At 38.2% G+C, this 14972-nt stretch overlaps 1 protein-coding gene across 5 annotated transcripts in view; it reads left to right on the top strand.

Annotated features, from left to right (window-relative positions):
* The window catches only part of Fife (regulating synaptic membrane exocytosis protein fife), a 426424-nt gene that overhangs the window by 191480 nt on the left and 219972 nt on the right, over positions 1-14972 (top strand). For all 5 annotated transcript variants that reach the window (XM_071595176.1, XM_071595175.1, XM_071595174.1 and 2 more), the window contains exon 2: positions 9087-9303. In XM_071595176.1, the coding sequence (XP_071451277.1) occupies positions 9268-9303 (36 nt within the window). In that variant the 5' untranslated portion in view covers positions 9087-9267. The remainder of the gene's footprint in view (positions 1-9086; positions 9304-14972) is intronic.

Here is a 14972-nt window from a genome sequence, read left to right as displayed (position 1 = left end):
GGTCCGCTACATAGACGATATTTTTATTCTCTGGACACATGGCTCTGACTCTCTCAACAACTTCTTATCCGCCTTAAATTCATCTTTCACGGTTAAATTCACCTCTTCCATTTCAGACTCCACTATCACCTTTCTTGACACAGACATCTCACTTCAAAACAACAAATTCACTACTTCAGTACACATCAAAGCCACTAACCATCAGCAATACCTTCACCACACTAGCTGTCATCCTCAACACACAAAACGCTCGATTCCTAACTCTCTCTCTATCCGCGGACACCGAATTTGCAACACCACAGCCACTCTCAACAAATACCTTGCCAATCTACACCTTGCACTCCTCAAACGCGGTTACCCAGAAAAGTTGCTACGAAATAAAATCCACCGTTCCACCCGACCACACACACCACACAATAACAAGCCCACATCTGACGCAGGACTCAACCTTTGCACCACCTATTACCCCGGATCACACAGACTGAAAACCCTCCTTAAAGAACTGTTCCCAATTCTACATGACAATGACGCGACCTCATCCTTACTACCCCAATGCCCATCTATCGCATACAGACGACCCGCCAATCTCAAAAACCTTCTGAGATCCACCAACCCTTTGGCGCCCCCCCGTGACAAATTTCCCAATATTTCCCCAACTTGCAACCGCCCCCGATGTAAAACCTGTCCTCTTATTATGCCTACTCCCCTCTCCCTACATCCCCTCATAGCCCCCCCACCTCGTTCCCACGCTAATTGCCTCTCAAAAAATATTATTTATCTTTTATCATGCAAGCACTGCACTTCCTTCTACATAGGTGAATGCATTACCCCCTTATCCATCCGAATGAATAATCACCGATACTCCTGTAATTCTGCCTCACTCTCTTCTCTTCCTATCCCTTCACACGCCAATTCCCACAACCTTTCATTCGACCAGTGTTTTTCCCTCAGCATCCTAGAATCCCTACCTGATTCAGCTACCAACATAGAGGTGAGAACTCGTGAATCCGCCTACATACTATCCTTCCGTTCCTTTAAAATTCCCACCCTTAACCGCCATATTTAATTTCCCTCCCAGCATTCCCTCCACACCTCCCCTCCACACCTCCCCTCCACGCCCATAACTCTTTCCCCTCTCCTGTTCCATAGCATATTTTCAGTCTCTCTTGAAGAAGGCCCCTGAGAGGGCCGAAAGCTCGAACAATTTACCGTGTAAGTGTTCTTTTATATGTGTCTATTCTTTTCTATTTGTGTTATGTTGTGTCAGCCAATTATTGTGCCGCTCGTATGAGTTTTTCCGTACAATCGTTATATATATATATATATATATATATATATATATATATATATATATATATATATATATATACTCTGGGCATCTGCAGCTCCACCCAAGCTTAAGTGATTTTTCGGGTACCAGGTCTTCCTGGAAAGCCATAACCGGCACTGGGAAAGCAACTGGGCCCCCTACCCTGATGTGTGAATTTTCACACGCCGTATCGGGCTTAGTACTGGGTGATCTCTACCATCACCGACTAAACCGACCTTCGGGTTGATTACTGTGTTTATGGTTTTTTATGGTTATATATATATATATATATATTCACTCAATTCATCAGCGAAAATTTGTTCCTTCCATTAAGGGGAGGTAGACTATAAAGGTGACAATGATGCGCATTTTTTTCTCAACACGTAACTGATTTACCATTAAGTCATCCAAAATTAAGCGAAATCGAGCAAGAGAAACATCTTAAGAGTTATAAAAGTGGAATCACCACTATAATTTGAGATTCAAACCGATAAGAAGTTTAAGGATCTCATTTGCTATTTCATTCTCCACCTTAGAGGTTCAGAAAACTTTCTTAGCCTCAAGATTATCTCTAAGTTTGATTCCCTTACTGCTTACTCACTCTACGTTCGCTTGTCTTTATTCTCACGCTTTCGTCTGTTTACAAATTGATTTCCTATTCTCTTACTCCTGGCCTTATTTCTGCTCTTTTATGTTCAAGAATTGGGCGCCTTGAAGTGTTGTCCCTGGCTTAAATGAGATTCATTCCATTAGCATCAACGATCGGGATGTGTTGCTCATATAATTTTTGCCAATAATTTGGTTGAGTAAAATGATTTCCTCGTATCCATTTTCAAAATAAAAATTAAGTCCAGTAGGAAGAGCCTGAGCTACTAATTTACCTACTAGTAGGTAGAACTACTGACTAGAGGACCCGGGTTTAATTCCACTCGGCACCTCTGGGGAATTTCAGTTTCATCCAAGTTGAATGGTTTATAGGATACCAAATCTTGGACAACCACGAGTGGCAAGGGGAAAGGAACTGGTCCCCTTACCTTTAATAGGGAATGCCAACCAACTTTCGGGTTAGAATTAGGCATCCCATATCCTAACTTTTCCAAAAATTCTTTGGTTTCCTTAAATTGGTGTATAAAATAATGTTTTCATAAAAATAATATCCCTTGGACGATTCCGTCGCAGGAGGCTGGACAGGAGGTGTTATTTTTAGTCAAACTACGGTTGAAGCACAATTCTCTCAAGATGAAATAACCCAATTGTGTGGGATTGTTTTCATGTGAATTTTTCAAATGATTCCATAAATATTTTTGTAATTTTCGCTACCTCCGACTCATCCAATCAACTTCTGAACATGCCGATGCCATTTTATCTCCCTCCGAACTGTAATCTTTCTTGATTAGTCTCCGAGAACGATATTCTTAAGAGCCAGTTTTTATTGAATGATCGGTTCTTTAAGGAAATCTTTAGGATAGATTACAATTCTGAGACATGACCTTGCTATATCCTTGAATGTAACTTGATCAATTTCCTTATCGTTTTTATTAGTGAATAGCTATTTTAAGGCACTTGGAGTTTTCTTGATCATTTTTCTAATAATTACATATGTATTCCTGATTTAGCGTTGTTAATTTTTAGCAGTTTTAAAAATATATTTTAAATAATGATCATTATAGGTATGTTTAGGAATAATGCTACCGAAAATTCCCTCTCCTGAAAGGTTTAATGTTACAATATATGGGTAGATTCATTTAACTCATTTTTGAACCATTTCGAGAAACTAAAATTTCGCTCTTATTAGGATTATCACATTTCATCTGGAAATAAAGTTAAATGTATGCCATGACAAATCACGTCGGAAATAACGGATGCATTTTGAAACGATCTGAACACATTTACAACATTCATTGCTATGCATTAACCTCTAAATACATTTTCGTGTACTCTACATTATTTTGAAAATTATATCTTAAAATTAAGCTCGCAAGTATTTTTTGTAAGATACAAACACAAATTCAGATTCTGAAAGAACCTCAACATTTATAAAAACTTTATCCACGGTACCGCTTCATCAAACCAAAACGTTCATTTGGATAGAATTCAATATTAATGCACCTCGTTAGCACCATTTACACACAAGTCGTATCTTAAATGCCAAATCATTTCATTACGAATGAGCTTACCCATGTTTTCTCTTTTTTCACTAATTATCACGATATGCAGCTCAAATCTATGCTTTTTAATGAGAAGAAACCAAAGTGCAACATATTTCCAAGAGGAAATAGCTACAAATATAATATAAAATACATTGGAAAAAGTAAAATTGACAAAAATATTATGAAAATACTTGTGCGGTGCTACAATAATGAATGTCAGGACCAATTTCAGTAGTGTACAAAATTTTACTATGCATTATATGAGTTGACATATCTAAATTAATTCATTTATAATATATTATAATTAATATTACATATATTATAACTGTCTATTAGCTTTTAGGAATTTTTATTACATATTTTATTGGTTTCCTCTCTTTTTTGTGCTATTTAACGGTGTGTAAATTTACAACTAACATTTGTTGTGTTATTTATCGGTGAAAGCTTGGTATACCATTTATTTGAGGGATGAAATGCACTTGGCCTTCGCAAATTAAAATTTCAACTCCGCAGAACAGAAATTCAGTGGTAAGGAGCGCCTGGTTTATAGAAGGCGAAAAACTGTAATTCTCCCACCATGACTACTATTGAATTTTGAGGTCCCATCCAATGAATAATGCAATCCCTATTTCATATCATCAAATATTTCCACTCGTGAGTAGATCGATTGACGTAGAAAACCAATGGGAAGGAAAGCAGACAGGTACCTATGTGGAACAAACTGAAGCAATATACAATATAAGGTTCGCCCGCCCGTATTAACACATTGATGTGATATTCTACCTCACCTAATGGGAAAGGTATTATATCAATACTTGTAATGGGAAAGATATATTTGTAACGGGTCAACTTTATATATACAGGTATATATATATATATATATATATATATATATATATATATATATATATATATATATATATATATATATATATATTATACGGACTACAACCTTGACGTGGTGGAAGGGCTTGTGCGTTCCGATGACCCCTAGAGCTGTGCTGGCGGGAGTAATAATTATTGCTCCTGGTAGGGTCACCCATGCCAGATAGGTCGAAGGTTAGGAGCCAGACGAAAGGTAGTCCACGCAGCGTCTGTTCCTCAGTGAGGCGGCTGCAATGGCGTCTGACCCCAGTGGGGCGGCCAGTAAGTGATGGTGTCACGTTAAAAACACTATTGAGAAAGGCAACGGGAAACCACCTCAATTATCATTCCCTAGAAAAATATGATGGACAATAGAGATAATTTGAGTCCTGGCAACCACGGGGCTCGGCCCAATCGGCCGTGTGTCGTGCCCGGCAGCGGGGGAGGCAAGGCTTCCGCGGTCGTCATCTCACGAAACCCTTGCAAGGAAAAACCAGCAGCAGCAGGACAGAAGACGCAGGAGAAGAAGACAAAATTAGTTAGAATAGGAACGTGGAATGTTAGGACAATGATGAGGACAGGGAAATTGGAGAATGTTAAGCGAGAGATGGAAAGGGGAAATATAGATATTTTAGGTCTATGCGAGGTGAGATGGAAAGATAGCGGGGATTACTGGAGTGACAAGTATAGAATAATATACAGCGGTGGGGACGAGAGCCAACGAGGGGTTGCCATAGTATTAAATGAAGAGGTAGGAAGAAGCGTAGTCAACATAGAGCAGGTAACGGATAGAATACTACTAGTGGAGATAAAAGCAGAACCGACGAACTTAGTTATTATTCAGGTATACATGCCACCGAGCAACCATAAGGAAGAAGAGGTCGATAAGATATACGATCAGTTAGAGGACATGATCACGTGTGTTCCAGCAGGGAAACATTTGATAATGATGGGGGATTGGAATGCGACGGTAGGCGAAGGAAGAGATGGTGATGAGGTGGGCGACTACGGTTTAGGCACGAGGAATGACCGCGGGGAGAAAGCAGTTGAGTTCTGCAGGAGACAGGGGTTAGTCATCACCAACACTTGGTTTAGACACCACAAAAGACGCAGGTATACATGGAAAATGCCAGGTGACTCAGGAAGATATCAGCTAGATTATATCCTGGTTAGGCATAGGTTTAAGAATAGTGTGATAAATTCCTACAGCTTTCCGGGAGCGGATGCGGACTCAGACCACAATTTAGTTGTTATGAAATGTAGCGTACGTTTCAAAAAGATAAGGCGGGGGCGGCGAGTTAGAAAATGGAATGTAGAAGCATTAAATGGGTTGAAAAGGAAGGAATACAAACAGGCGGTAGAGAAAATAATGGAGGATGGTAAAGGGCTTATTACTATCGAAGAAAAATGGGAAATGATCAAAAAAGGGTTGTCTAAAGCCGCAAAAGACACTATTGGAACTGTTAACGCTAAAAGGACTAGGAAACCATGGATCACGGATGAGATGATTACAAAGATGGATGAGCGGCGAAAATGGAAGAATATAAATACAGAATTAGGCAAAATGAAGTACAAAGAATTGAACAATAAATTGAGGCGGGCAACAAATAAGGCAAAAGACGCATGGTGGAAGACGCAGTGCGAGGATATGGAAAGTCTCCAGAGGAAGGGTGAAATCGGTGCGCTGTACAGCAAAGTTAAATCGTTATCGGGAAGTAAGAAAGGAAGAGCTATGCTAATAGTTAGAGATAAGGCGGGTAAGGTAATAGTTGACGCAGGAAAGATCCAAGAGAGATGGAAGGAGTATATAGAAGAACTGTATAGTAAAGAACTCAGACCAACACAGTTAGACATTGAAAAAGAAAATGACGTAGAGGAAGACAGCTTAGGTCCAGGCATACTAGACAATGAGATAGAAAGGGCATTAAGGGAGATGAAACTAAATAAGGCCGTGGGGGTAGATAACATTCCCGTGGAACTTTTAAAATGCTTAGGAAAATGTGGGAGGAAGAGGCTATATGGGCTGATCCGTAGCATTTATGAGGAGGGAATCTGGCCGGAAGACTTTGTGAGAGCAGTTTTAGTTCCGATTCCGAAAAAGGTAAAGGCCACGTCATGTGAGGACTATAGGACAATTAGTTTGATATCCCACGCAGCTAAAGTTGTTCTCAGGATCATAAACAAACGGATAGAGAGTAGGGCAAATGATTACTTAGGGGATGATCAGTTTGGGTTTAGGAAGGGGAGAGGTACGCGTGATGCCATTGCAGTAATGAGATTATTAATCGAGAGGAATATAGAACACAACCAGGAGGTATTTGCCTGTTTCGTAGATTTCGAAAAAGCGTTTGATAGAGTGAATTGGGAAAAACTAATGAGTATATTGCAGAAAATAGGAATAGATTGGAGGGAAAGGAGGCTAATCCGCAACCTGTACATGTCTCAGACTGCTCAGGTGCGGGTGGGAAACGGGGAGTCAGGATGGGCAGTGTTAGGAAGGGGTGTAAGGCAGGGTTGCCCATTATCACCGTTGCTGTTCAACCTGTATGCAGAGGAAATGATCAAAGAGGCATGGGAAGAACTGGAGGTAGGAATGAAAGTGGGCGGGGAATTCGTAAAATCAGTTAGGTTTGCTGATGACCAAGCTTTCGTTTGTCAGTCAGCCAAGGGTCTGCAAGCATTGCTGAGTGAATTGGAAATTCAGTGCGACAGGTATGGGATGAGAATCAACATTAATAAAACAAAGGTTATGCGATTTTCTAGAAAGAAAAAGGCCAAGCTTAACATTAAAATAGGAGGGCAAAAACTAGAGCAGGTAGAACAGTTTACGTATCTCGGTAGTGTTTTTGACCAACACGGTCAAAGTAGTAGGGACGTAAGGAGAAGAATTGCGCTAGGCAAAGAGGCTTTCACGAGGAGGAGGGAGTTGATGACGGGGACTTTGAGTAAGGATGTTAAGAAAAGACTCGTAAAAACTTTGATATGGAGCGTAGCTATGTACGGTGCGGAAACGTGGTCATTGAAGCAGGAGGATAGACGAAGATTGGAGGCTTTTGAAATGTGGGTGTGGAGAAGAATGGAGAAGGTGAAATGGACAGAGAAGAAAACAAATGAGGAAGTACTTGGTATGGTGGGCGAAGAGAGGGGTTTGTTGGGAGCAATCCTATGGAGGCAGGAAAAGTGGATGAAGGGGGTGTTGACCGGCAGTGGGATGTTGAAGACTGTGATAGAGGGTAGAATGTTGGGCAAAAGAGGAAAGGGAAGGAACAGGATAGGGATGTTGGACGGGATGAAGGGCGGAAGAAAGTACTCAGAGATGAAGAGGGACCTGGTGTAGAGTAGAATTTAGGGTTGTGTTTTGTTAGTAGTCACAAAATATTTGTTTGGTAGTTGTGTCCATCGAAAAACCTACCTTAACCGGTAGATTACCTTAAAAAAATATATATATATATATTATAACGGTTAATCTATATTTATATAAATATATATATATATATAATAACAGTTAATCTATATATATATATATATATATATATATATATATATATATATAGACATACATAGATTAACCGTTACAAATTGAAGGATATATTAGCATGTTGGTACGGAATATTTCTCTTGAAACAACGAAAAATAAGAAAAATATACTTTTAATGTAAGAGAGGTGAGGAATTCAAAGAAACCAGTTATTTTATCAAATATTAGCTCAAAATTTTTAATGTGATGAAAATTTTGACGTTTTATGAGATATGAAGTTTGACCACTGTTCTGTCTCTTCGGCACAATGTGACCCCAAAATTCGACGAATAGAACATTTTAATTAAATGTTCAGCAAACAAAGACTTAGTGTTCCAATTAAAAAAGGATTTAAAATGGCGAATCCCTTTTGACATTGACTCTATTTCAAATTCTCGACAGCAGCATGCAACTGCATCCCGTTCATCCGCATTGTAAAACAAAAACACTAATTTTACGTCGTCTCCACGGAATGTCTATAACTTAAAATGAATAACCAAATAATTGTATAAGAATAAGTATAACACATTATCACATTGCCATTTGAAAATAGTATGCATAATTTTAAGGTGAATTATGTACTAAGGCGATTTGAGTGATATAATAATTTTGATGCTGGCAAAGGGGATATTAATTTCGTAACTTTTCGTAATTCCTTCATTTTGATATGCAAAAGTGTGAGTCAGTTTTTCAAACTGTATTTTCCAGCACACCACGTAAAGTTATGATGATGCAGGACTTCTCCAAAACAAGGGTCGTGTCCTGCTCAATGAAATTTCTAGTGGGATTAAAACGCTATTTAATTTGAAAACGATTTTCTTCGGCGGTATGTTAAAAAAGAATTACTTAAATGCTCAGCACAAACTTATTTCACAAGTTCGACAATGCAAATATGAGTAAAATTAAGGTACTGGATCAGACGAAAACGGGATGGGAATCAAAGTACTTGTTGCATTTGAAATGTGATGATATCCACCAAAACAGTCACCTGCCGCGAAAAAGCGAAAACCCGCTTATTGATGGTGTGTTGTTACCACCCTCTCATTCCTACGACCGTGTTTAAGGAATCCCTCAAACCGGGATTGGTTTTGGAGGGAATTGATTGCTGCAACAACTCTCCCCCCGCCCCCATCCCCCACCCTTCCTTGCCCTAGTTTCTTGTGCCCCGCCCGTCCAAATCCACCCGCCCCCCGATGCGAGATATATCGCTCACTCACTCATCCATTTCGCCCCATTCTCGCTCACAGACCCCACCGCCGCCGCGGGCGCCCCTGGCGGCGGCCGGAGGCGGCGTCGCCGGCGTCCTTCGAATGAGCTGTCATCTGGCCGCGCAGGCGCACATCGGCCCGCGCCTCCGAGGACTCCCCCGCTGTCGCTATGGAGATGCATTTGGGCGGTCTCTGAGCGGGGAGCAGCTGGGCGGCCGAAATGCTGCCCACCAACGTCGTCTCCTTCGTGAAAAAGGTGAGGCGAGCACCGTGCCCAGCATCCCCCGCCCACCTTCCTCTCTCCCCCCTTCCACATTTGCTGCTACTCCTTAGCTGTCGGTCGCCTCCCATCAAAACTACTACTACTCCAGCTAATATGCTATGTATCCATCGCAGGTGACTCTTGTGGTGTCGAGACGACTATGATCCGAGTATCTAGGTTCTGGAAAGCAAACGTTGTTGGCCTAGTTCTACTCAATTTCATATAATCTGCCTGATTTCAACAATATTTTGTTGATTTCCTATAATTATATCAAAGATCATGTTCTGATGCCCTTACAGTTACCAACCATTAGTAATCCGTTGTTGATTTTATGGGTATTTTTATGACCACTAATTTAAAAAATACCCTGATTTTACATGGTAATTTTCATGCGTAAAACTCGTGCAATGGTGAAATTAGGAAATAATCGAATATCAAGAACTATTTGATGCTGGTTGAACCGGGCCTTACCGCTTTTCCACTAAGGTAACAGAATCTATAATCATAATGACCTACAGGGAGAAAATTTCCCAAGAATGCTCCTATCTTGGCTTCAAATGAAATCTGATCATGTCCCTGTATACTTGTAAAAAATGTTATTCCATTCTAGTTTTTATTCTAGCATTTATTAATGAAAAATGCTTTTGTAATTCGTAACAATAACTTTATGAACTAGATCAAAATGCAAAAAACTTACGGAGAATATAGATTGTGAAACTGAGAAAATGATACCCTGCCCCTTGCTTGGTCTTCTTAATTTTCTTGTAGCAAAGTTGGTTCTCCATGATTACCAGGTTGTGATCGCTATTTATGCCTGGAACAGGGCAGCACTTGCACTGCTCCACCTGATTCTTGTATCTCCTCCTAACTAGTGTGTAGTCTATTTAGTATCTTGCGATATCCCCTGGCATCTTCCATGTGTATCTCCTTCTTCGATGTTGTTCAAAGACGGTGTTAGCTGACACCATGTTCTTCTCATTGCAGAACTCGACAAGTCTTTCTTCTTTGGCGTTCCGTTTTCCCAGCCCGAAATCCCAGTCCGACGCTTCGTCCTTCTTTTCCTTCTCGTACGACTGCGTTCCATTCTCCAATCATGATAAGATTTTTTTTCCCCTTCACTTGTCCGAGAATTTCTTCCATTTACTCATACACTTCTTCCATTTCTTCTTCTGTATGGCTAGACGTCAGCATGTATACTTACACGATGGCGGTGTCCGTGGGCTGCCCTTCCAGCTTCACCATCAGAATTCTCTTGAAATATTGCCTTTACTCTTCTGCTCCATTCTTTCTTCAGTATGATGCCAATGCCAGCGATCCTCTGGTCGTTTCCCGAGTGTATCATTCAATATCCGCCGCTTCAGTAGTCGTCTGCTCCCGTCCACTTGATCTCACTAACTCCCAGGATGTCTAAACCCAGCCTCCCCATCACTATCTTGGCGTTCTCCAGCTTTCCGCTCAACCTCTAAGGATCTTACATTCCATCACCCGATCTTGCATCTGTCTTTCCTGACCGATTCACCCAATAAAAAAAAGATTCTGAATACTAATAATAATACGGCATTAATATATTTTTTCAATAGGAAGAAAGAGGTTGCGATTGCTAGACAATTATTCGGGATTCATTTTGAGCCATTTTAATTTTCTTCCATTTACCAACTAAGATCCAATTAATACTTACGGTATTTAACGTTTTAGTGTGCCTTCCATCACTGTTTTATTTATTTTCTCCAAACATAAATCTCTAAAGTCTCCTGCATACATTCCTCCTTTAACCCAAAAAAGGAGGATTAAGGACCAGACAATTGTACAAACTGTACACTACATCACAATGTCTCAATCAATATTATGTTTGACTTTACTAGAGAGTTTCAGAAATCAACGTCTTCTCTTAATCAATGATTCTTCTTCCAAACAACTAGTTTACTAATTTTATTTTTAATTAAAAAATGTACGTACACCTACAGTACAACTTAAATACATTAAATGTTTCATCGTCTCCAAAATGAACAAGTGCTTTGGGATTATCTTATCTGTACCATTTCGTGACTTAATTGGTAGTTAACTATTTTGATGTTTTATCTTTCCTCCATAAGTCTTATACTACCCCTATATGGTATAAATATTGCCTCCAATCCACTTGATATCTGGCAGACTAAATCTATATAATTTGCAAATTGGATTTAATCACGTCATTTCCCACTTTAATTCAATATATACAGCTTTAATCTTGTCCATCTTAATTGTTCCTCAATGCTTATGCTGAAACATTCAGTTGATAAAGAAGGCTATAGCCACAAAAATATCACCGTTCATACGTTTATCTAGTATGATTCGCATAGAAGTTTTAAAAGTTTTATCAACCGGTACACATTGATGTTGGCTTCAACCCATAGACGTATACTTTTTGTTAAAATGTCAGTTACCGAGTGACACTATGATTAGATAATAATCATCGGTTCTCTATAATGAATTAATTAATTCTCAACGGAATCAAAATACGAAATTCCAATTTCTGGTGAACACCAACCAAGCTTAAAAAGGAGGAGGGAGTTGATGATAGGAACGATAAGTAAGGATGTTAAGAAAAGACTTATAAAAACTTTGATATGTACGGCGCGGAAACTTAGTTACTGAATATGGATGAATGAAGTAGATTGAAGGCTTTTATAATGTGCGTGTGGAGAAGCTAAAATGGACAGAGAAGAAAACAAACGAGGAAGTACTTGGTATGGTGGGCAAAGAGAGGTGTTTGTTGGGATAAATCCTATGGAGGCAGAAAAAGTGGATAATGGGCTTATTAACCGGCAGTGGGATGTTGAAGACTGTAATAGAGGGGAGCATGTTAGGCAAACGAGGAATGGGAAGGAAGAGGATAGGGATGTTGGACAGGATGAAGGGAGGAAGGAAGTACTCAGAGATGAAGAGGGACCTGATATATATAGAAGAGTAGGATTTTTTTGTTTTGCTTGGAGTAATAAAATATTGATTTGGTTGTTGTGTCCATCCAAAGACCTACCTTAACCGGTAGATTACCTTAAAAAATATTCTATGCATGTATAATTAGAATATACTTTAAATCACGTGGACATATAACATAAAAGTAATACACTACGAGGAATTCTGGTTTAGGAAAAACGACTCAAAATGATCAAAAGTTAGCAGGTTTTCCTTTACTCCAATGAAGTAGCCTGGAATCGCCATAAACGCCTGCTCTTTATTCTTTTTTGCGTTTATATATATATATATATATATATATATATATATATATATATATATATATATATATATATATATATTTCATTTATTTATAAACAAAATATCTTGTACATTTTGGAGAACGGTGACCACTGCTCAGGAAATATTATCCGATGTATATAATTCATAAAACCTTTATTTATTATTTCTTGATAAAGTTTTATCTACACAATCTCCTTCGATTTTCCGAATAAATGAAATTAACAAAAACAATTCAATTTTTATCCATTACTTTTTAATTTAAAGTGGGATCTTTAGCTGTGAGACTTAATATTCACAGTATTAAGAAAGAGATCTGAGTTGAACGCACATATTTTTATTTACTTTGTCATGCTAAAGTTTCCAAATATATTGCCAAATTATGTTTTAAAAAAATATGAAATAAAATCTTTACCATAATGTATGGACTGCGAATGAGATCACTAATTATGATTTCAATGCAAAAAAGAGTGAAAATGTTTCCATTCTATTTTGGCTCTTAAACTATCTTTTTATTCAAAATATTCCCTCAAAGTTTAAATAAAATGATGCATGAAAGGAAAATTTCTTACGTATGCTTAGATAATGAATTAATTGCAAATGAAAATCAGTTCTGTAGTTCCGTACTGACTTCAAGACACGTATTTTCATGTAAACCTAGATTGATAATTTTTGGGCGGTTGATAACGCTACGGAAAGTTTTCAAAATTAAATTAATTATTACTCATGCCATTGATTTGAAATTAATTCTTACTGTATGACCAATTCATTAATAAAAAGGTTCAATGCAATTTTCTGATAGAGCAGCAATCAGGAAGCCTTGGATCTAACCACGAATTCGCAGCATATCTACTTCCTCTGCAGTGTAATCCGTGGGGCATGATTAATTTAAGCGAAAAAGCGGGAGGGAGAGGCTTTGAAAGAATAAGTGAGACGAGCAAAATCCAATCTCTCCTTGGATAAAGCGAGAGTAAAAGTGGCGAATGAGATTCTAGGTTATGTCTGTCGGGGGAAATCCACCCAAAATCGGAGATACCGCGGATTATTGTTTCCGATCATTGTCTTTTATCAGACGTCCGTGGAAGGAAATAAATCAATGTTCGATCGCCAGAGAGTCACTCCCGTGTTCAATAAACCCGTTCATCTCTTTCCCTTTACACGTTTGTTTCCATATTTCCCAATAAGACGCTCATATTTTACCTCCGTTGCCTTACTAAATCCTTCGGGAATTTCTTTGTTGAACGTCAAGCAAAGTTGCAATAGATTATAAGATACTCGACAATAGGGGCTCAAGTCTATTTTCGGATGCTGGAAATATATTCAATGGACACTTTGATTTAAAGCTTTCCGGGTGATTTAGGTTTCCGTTTTTTCATTTTAAAGTTTGGTCAATGCAGGTCTTTCTTTTTCCCCCTGCCCTAAAATTGTATACCTCTCATGTATTTCATTTTTTTTAAATCTTTATGTAACCACCATCATTGATATTCATGCGAAATATCAGTGAATAAAAAGTGAAGGGAAAATGCATTAAATCGAATGTAGTGGACGTATTCACTTTTTTTGCGCCCTTAAACTTGCAACCATTTGCTTACCGATTGCACTTTGCATGGGTAAAATGTAAAAATATATGATTGCATTTGTTTTTTATTTCATGGATACTAGTTTAGCCCACGAAAAGGTTATGTAAAGCGCAATTAGGAAGATATTTCAAATAATATAGGATATTATATGAAGATTACTCTAAAATATAATTTTGAACATAATAACCACAAATATGAAATATATTTTTTAACAAATTTTAAGGGCAAAACCATGTTTGCGCACTTTTAATGCGTGCTTCCAGCTTCAAAATTTGCCATATTTAATCAGGACGTCTTTTTTGATTAAAAATAAAAAGCGTACGATCTTTCGAACCTGGTGACCTTTAATATGAAGCATCTAGAGGGACACTGGTTATTTAATAATCGTAATAAATAATTTTGAAGTCCAAATAAAGGTAAATACTGAAATTAATAAAGGGTATGAGAACTTGTCATATTTTTCTCTTGGTTACCCATCCAACGAGTACGTATGTTACTCCAAAGATGGCATCTCATAATTTGTTCCTTATTATTAAAATCTAGGTTAGGAAATTCTTTAAATGTTTTTTCTTAACTCTAGCGTTGCAAATTTGAATTTGCAACGCTAGAGTCCTGAATCCTCCTCCGACTCCTGAATCGTAATCTCAATTTCGCAAGTCGTCAACATCTTATTTCAGTTTGCCTCCGTCGTAATTTATCGTTTCTTTTTAACTTTATTACCTTGTAAAATTAATTTTCTTTAATTATAATATACATCCAAAGATTTTCTTTTATTTCTATTTATAATACTTGCAGGACTCGCAAAAATATAACAATATGACTAGATTAATTACTTCTCATTTACATTTG

Source organism: Hetaerina americana, unplaced genomic scaffold (genome assembly GCF_022747635.1).
Source record: "Hetaerina americana unplaced genomic scaffold, ioHetAmer1.1.p SCAF_7, whole genome shotgun sequence".
NCBI lineage: Eukaryota > Metazoa > Arthropoda > Insecta > Odonata > Calopterygidae > Hetaerina > Hetaerina americana.
The sequence above is the reverse complement of the archived record's forward strand: the minus strand, read 5'-3'. Positions and strand labels throughout refer to the sequence as shown.